This window comes from Limulus polyphemus, unplaced genomic scaffold, assembly GCF_000517525.1.
Source record: "Limulus polyphemus unplaced genomic scaffold, Limulus_polyphemus-2.1.2 Scaffold4603, whole genome shotgun sequence".
Taxonomy (NCBI): domain Eukaryota; kingdom Metazoa; phylum Arthropoda; class Merostomata; order Xiphosura; family Limulidae; genus Limulus; species Limulus polyphemus.
The window spans coordinates 1-6,977 of record NW_013670213.1 but is presented as its reverse complement, the minus strand read 5'-3'; the positions used below and the strand labels follow the sequence as shown (position 1 = coordinate 6,977).

General features: G+C 31.3%; 1 protein-coding gene across 1 annotated transcript; it reads left to right on the top strand.

Moving 5' to 3' along the window:
• Window positions 1-1,359: 1,359 nt before the first annotated feature.
• On the top strand, window positions 1,360-6,170 carry LOC106471407 (gem-associated protein 2-like). The gene is made up of 3 exons (XM_013932003.2): window positions 1,360-1,609; window positions 3,710-3,797; window positions 6,069-6,170. The coding sequence occupies exons 1-3, from the start codon at window positions 1,494-1,496 to the stop codon at window positions 6,168-6,170; spliced, it is 306 nt and encodes a 101-aa protein (XP_013787457.2). The 5' UTR covers window positions 1,360-1,493.
• The last annotated feature ends 807 nt before the right edge of the window (window positions 6,171-6,977 follow it).

Here is a 6,977-nt window from a genome sequence, read left to right as displayed (position 1 = left end):
TATATTTTGGCTTGAGAGCCCAAAGAGACATTATATATCTCATAAAGCTTTTGAATTATATCTCTGCATACGGGTCTGTATATTTGATTTTGTTTTATCTAACAAGAGTTCATAAAACACTCACGAGGAATTAAGGCTTACCTCTACTTTCGCTTACCCTAGTGCCCATAAGGGTTTCGCAAGTTTCATTAATTTGTTTGTGTTTGTTGCAAGCAAACCCTATAGAGTGAAACACTTGTATAGTATATAGTTTGCTTCTTATTTAAATGTAGAATGCACCATTTGCTCCACTTATAATTTATATAGCAGGAGTATTTTTCAAGTGAAACATAAGTTGTAATGTTCTAAAACATTTATTTTTATTCTAATATCCAGGTACTTGGATTTCACTTAGTTGTTTAAACTTAATTGTTCTGTAATTTTACATACTTAACGTGGGGCCATTTTCATTTAGTATTTTCTTTCATTTTTCATTTAAAGGGAACGGTGTATATGCACTAGAAATATCAGGTCTTCATTAAAGCCTCCATTAGTAACTCTTATTAGTCACACTTCATTTTCCAAAATGCACAATATCACTTGCCCATAGTGTATTGTTTTATATCGGAAATTGTGAACTGTCATTAAATATTTGTTATTTTTTGTCTCTTTCCTTGCGATCAGTCGCGACATGAAGAGAACTTCTTGTTGTTAGAGGGCCTAGCTCTCTACCGTGCGATTAATCCATAACATTATAGTTATCACTATACTCTCCAGCTACTGTGGAATATTGAAATTACTCCGCAATAAGATTTTGTTTATAAATTTAATTTGAATGTGACAGATAGTTGACTTCCGTGTGAACTAACATAATGCTATTAATTTATTATCGTAAGTAGACAAGTAGCATGGAGAATGGCTATGATACTTTGTTACGATGACTTTTACTTCCTCTAAAGTATCGGAAATTGATTGTTATTATCTGTACAATAAACTGTTGTAAATGGAACTTTTTTTTTTCATACCTTCAGCCCCTAGTGGCACAGCGGTATGTCTACGGACTTGCAACACTAGAACCCGTTTCGATACCCGTGGTGGGCAGATCACAGATAGCCCATTGATTAATTTCAAACAAACAAACCTGACCTACAGACTATACTCTTAATCAAGCTTTGTGACGTCAACATGAACTGATGCATAAAAAAATATTTAAAAGTCACAGTTATTGATTCTTGTCAAACTGCTGGTTTTATTTAGGCACATATTAACGTAAAATATTTTTACAATAATATAAATATTCCGTTTAAAATGAAGTGCTGTAGATTGTGCTGCGTAATTTGTTATTTTTCGTTATTTAACATTTGTTACATTGGCAATTACACACGAGATGGCACTCTTTCCTGTAATGGTGATGTTAAATATCTCGACAATCAAAAGCACTTTACTTTTAGTTTTAAGATCTATTTGATTTATACTAGATTTTTTATACCATTGTAAGTCATTCAGTTTGAGTAATGAGTGAAGATACTGATGATTTACTTCAAAAAGCTCTTCCAGTACAGGATACAGGAGAGGATTTTAACCTTGACATTCCACCTACATCGGGAAACGAGTATCTCCGTAGAGTTCAGTATGTACTCTTAATATATTACTATTATAATTTTATTTTTACTAGGTTTAGGCCAAGGGTCTAACGTACTGTGTTTGTTAGTTATACTAATAGTAATACTACTACTGCTAGTGTAACCTATGAGCAGTAAGGGACCATTTGATTCTTCTAAACTGTACTTGCAGTTGCACACCCACGTTTGCGAAAAATGAAACCCATACGGTCTCGCCAGTTAGCGACAAGACAGGTCAAGACACTTATTTTTATTTCAAAAGCAATATGAGAGAATAGTAATTTTAAAACGGTTTAATTTACTGAAATAGTGAAAAACACACGAAATATTTAAAGATATGAAACTGCAGCAAATACGATGACACAAGAGATGCACCATACTGAACAAGTGACATACAGAGTTTACTAAACGTAAATATAATTATGAATTTTTATGATTTTACATTAAGTTTAAAATAAACATGTTTGCATCTGAATTATTTTTTTACTTATTGGTTTTATGTTACGTTTGTATATTAGCCCCAATTGCTTGGGCCTTTTTTAAGTTCTTGGCTTTGTTGAGATTCACAAGACTCTGGGAGCTGTAGTGTAGTATATACTGTATAGGAAACATATATAACTTTCATATAATAATAATAATAATAATAACAACAACAAGGGCTATTGGACTAATGGGCTGTTAGCTTTTTTTATTGACATTCTTGATGGTTCTTGACTCTATTTAGTAAGACCCAAATATAATTATTAAACTTTAGTCTACCACAGGTTAATATCCATAAATAGGTTATATATTTTGATGTTTTTCACAAAATTAGGTTGTTTTAAAGCAACTAATCTGTCAACTCACTGATATCTGCCATGGGCATGTGATCAGTATTGTCACGCCATACTGTGTCTACCAATATAAACGGTTCTTGACCCAGATGTGGTTATTAATCACTGTTACATTATTCAAACATTTCTGTTTCTAGAACTGCTTGTAAATATGAATGAGGAAGACCTACAAATACACAAAATCAAGCATGTCCAATATAAGTTTAAGAATTCAACCAAATATATTTTTTGCTTTATTTTAAATGATGAAATAGTTTTATATTAGTGTACAAAATTATATGATATACTTTACTGAAAACTAATTGTAATCTTTGGGAATGTTGTGTTTTAAATGCCTACAAATCTGATTTAATTAGCTGATTGCAGAGTTTGCTTTGAGGGTGGGATTCACTTGAAGATTGTATAGGAACCTTGTAATTTGAAATAGTAATTAATATTTGAAGATGATTTATATGAGGAGACACAATTTTGTTGATATTTGATTGTAAGATTTATATTTTTATCTAATCATTTTTGAATATCAGCACTTAAGTCATTAGATCGGGGTTTTCTTGGCTGGATTACTTTATGTGTGTGATCTGCACCAGCAGAAGACAGTTACTTCTCTGGAAGTGTTGCTTGAAGAAACAGTCGGCTATCATTCTAACGCATTGTTGCAGTAATTAATGATTCATTGAAAAAATAGTCACGTCTTCCTTTGTAGTCTGATAAGAAAAACATATTGTATTTTTGCAAATTAATACTATGAAGATTTGTTTCATATAAGTCACGGTATTACTTCTTATACACTTGTAAAAGCCAAAACATAGGATTCTGGCTTAATAAATAGATCTTTCAATTGGGCAAAATGAAAAATGGGTTCCTTGACCTCCAAAACCAAATCAATACACATCAGAATCCTTGACCTAGCTGGTAGAACATCGAAGGTATGGTCTCTTATATATATCACCACAGAAATATTGAATATTTGAATTTCCCCAAGAATGTTGTGGTGGCATCATGAAATTTCTTATCCAACATGTGAAAAAGATATAAAAACCTCCTATCATTTGGTGAACAAAAGCAAATGAATTTAAATAAAAAACCATAAAACTATTCATAATTAATATTCTTCACCATCCTCTGTACTTTGTTGTCAATTTGAATTTAGCATGGTTTACTTCATGTTTACATTTTAATGATTTATGCAGGGTCTACTTCTTCCAGACTTCTAATTATGAAGTTCCAAATTCTTGTAACAAAAAGTAAAATTGATATGAAGTTTTTATCTTTCAGACTAGAAGCCAAGCAGTGTCCATCTGTTGTTGTTGCCAAAATCGACACCACTCAGTTTTCCAGACAGCAAACAGTAAAAATAAGTTATGTAAGTTTGTTGGATATACACGACTGTGTAGTGTAGGCATTATTTAATTTATTTTGTGAGTTAATATTTGATGATTGTTGAGTTTTTCATAAAAAGAGAGTTAAAAGCAATTATTTTAAAGGCAATAGTTATAACAAGTTTGGGTATGTAACTCAGAAAGAGTCATACATTGTGTTTGCAATTCATTTGTATCAAGGCTATAGAAAATTCTAGAGGCCTCAGTGATAAACATGTAAATAGTGGTGACCAAACGAGCAGGAGTGGAGAAAAAGTCAAGTCAAGTGAAAGAGAAGTTCAGTCAGAAAAAGTTAGAAAACGTGAAGTTAGCCATTGTGGGAGTGAATAGTTTTAACGCTTTATATATTAAAGTGAGATTAACAGTTTGATAGAGATAAGGAGAATAATTTGTCTTTTCAGAGGGTGTTCTAAACTAATTGAACCTGCCTCTGTGGACTTTGATGAAAAGAATACAATTATTGGAAGTTTAAGATACAATTGTGGTAACTCACGAGGCAGCATAAGTGAATTATTCACTGATACTATTATGATAAAAGTCAAGAAGAATAGTTTGGCTTGTCAACTGAATTCTAAAGCAATTGAATTGGATTGTGTACTGTCCATTTATTATTCAAATTTATCACCAACAAGTCACAGACACCTACTGTAGAAGAATCCTTGGCTCACACCCTTGTATATATATACTTAAAGTTCTGACAAAGTTACAAGCATTTAAAATTACTGTCATCTCAGAAATATTTTGAGAAGTGTGTACATAAGTATTTATTTGTGTTATATGCTGTTATTATGTATGTTATTTTCATGATTTTTTATTAGAATAAAAGTTATGTTTTACAAGAAGAACAAATACCGTCATCATATTAATTTGCTTTGATCGTGAATCCTTATATTTTTATACAAACGTGTACATTTTGTATCATAACAAATTCTTTATGTGCTCATTATTCTGGTACTAATAGTTCTTTTACAAATAAATTTAATTAGCCAGGTTGTTACACAATGTCTAAAATTTTCTGTATAATCCCAAATGAGAATACTATTTTGTGAAAATGGTTGATTTACTTTAGGGTGGCAAGCTGACTAAAACATGGTGTTTTAGAGCTATTTTCAACCTTACTAGAATGTTTATTCACACTTGCTACACTTAAAAGAGAATTTTAAAATTGCATTGATATTTATAAAGCCCAAAATATTTACCACAATCTTATATAATAAATTCCACTTTTAAAGTAAATCCTTAATCCTTTCAGCAATGACAAAATCTGTATTGATTTAAATTCTGGATAAAGTAACTTGTCCGAGTTATCTGAGTAAAAGATGTTATAATTTTTAAGTATGAACACACACACACACACAATAAAACCAAAACTCAAACCCAATTTTTCACAAATTTGAAGTACATGTAGAACTAAAAACTTGTTTGGTATTAAGAGGTAGTCCTGTAACTCAAGATATAGAAAAGTGAATTGAAAAGATTCATGTTTGTATACTTTTATTTCATTACTCCTTTTATTTTTAAGTTTAGGACTTTTGTATTATTGGAAAATTTTAGATTTAAGTTTTCTTTTCAAAGATATTGCTCATGTTACATTACATTATACAAGGACGTTTCAGAAAGTAAAGACAATTGATAAATAAAACAAGTGTTGGTGGCTCCACATTCCAATATCGTGGGTAAAGAGAGGTCCATGAGAGTACCAAAACAAGATCAATATGACCTTGCTAGAAGATGGTTGTGTTTTGAATTTTTTAACGGTGGATGTTTCCACTACGTGCTCTGTCTTTTGCTTTTTGTAATGATGTAATCATATTGAAAATGCAAGTTTTATGGAAATCTTAAGTATGAAAAGAAAAATTAATGTAATGTTTATTTTTCTAACATTCTTTCCTTAAAAAAGCTTTTGTACTTGTTGAAAATTTACTGTGGAAATCTATTTAGATTTTCTAAAAAGAAACTAGACAGTAGTTAAAAGTTTATTTATGAATTTAAATTTTGAACTTATTTTGTTTTTACTTGGATGCTTTGCTGGACTGAAATAGAATTTTCTCTTGCTCGTTTTTTAGGGTGAAATTTTGTAAGTGAGATTTTTTGTTACTTACTGAGTAAATAAGAAACCATTTTAGGAATAATTCAGAAACACTTTATAATAAATCTACACAAGGTGAATTGTTTGTTCCACATAAATAATGAAAGATGTGTATAATTTAAATTTTTTGGTGTAACATTTTGTCTTGTTATTCGTCGTCTTATAGGGTAGTGGCTTGTCTCCAGCACCAAAAGGTTACGCCCCTTTTCAGCACTGGCAAAAGAAACAAGTGGCCGACTTTTCTAAGACACGACAGGTGGGTTTTTAATCTGTAATGAAATTCACTATTTTCATATCAGTTAGATTTACTGGCTAAAGTACCCCACCGAAAGGGGGTGGGGGCAGCCAGGTAACTTGTCCCAGGCAACACAACAGCTCGAATGGAAGGAACAAGAGACTCGTCCCAGGCCCAAAGATTTCTGTGGGCCATATTGAGTGGCTGTAATAAAGCTTAAAACCTTCGATGGTCAGTTACAAATATGTTACTTGTGCATAACAATGTATGGTTTTATCGCCATATCTTACAAAAGTCTGAAGTGTAAGACTATCACTATTAATTTAATCTGTAGACCTTCCATGTTCCTCAATTAAACCAAGACTGAGTTTCCAAACTGTTTCTCTGAACTCCTTTTCTTTTTTTTAACTTTGTCACAAAGCTAATACTGAATAACTGATTGGATATATATTTATAGGCTTATCACTAACCTTACGAGTACTAGTAAACCCGCTAAAGTTAATTTTTAGCTGCGGCACAGTGGCTCATAGAATGGCTCTGAGTTTTTTTTTTTTTTCAAATACAAACTTTTTGTTCATAGCTCCGTTATCTCTTGACCAATTTGAGATCTAATTACAGTTTTGGGCTTGGAGGTCAAACCCTTTCAATTAATATATTTGACTACATCTAAGGTCTCATAGATTAATTTACTCTAATCCTGCCTAAAATAATTTCAATTTGAGGGTAGGCTAGTATATATATTAATATATATTTGACTACACCTAAGGGCCTACCCTCAAATTGAAATTATTTTAGGCAGGATTAGAGTAAATTAATCTATGAGATGGTATATATATTAAT

What these genes read in the sequence shown, in the direction of transcription:
- LOC106471407 (XM_013932003.2), top strand. Translation starts at nt 1,494, where the DNA reads ATGAGTGAAGATACTGATGATTTACTTCAAAAAGCTCTTCCAGTACAG. An exon ending in GAGTATCTCCGTAGAGTTCA is followed by an intron (nt 1,610 to 3,709) that starts GTATGTACTCTT and finishes TTTATCTTTCAG; the next exon opens with ACTAGAAGCCAAGCAGTGTC. An exon ending in AAACAGTAAAAATAAGTTAT is followed by an intron (nt 3,798 to 6,068) that starts GTAAGTTTGTTG and finishes GTCGTCTTATAG; the next exon opens with GGTAGTGGCTTGTCTCCAGC.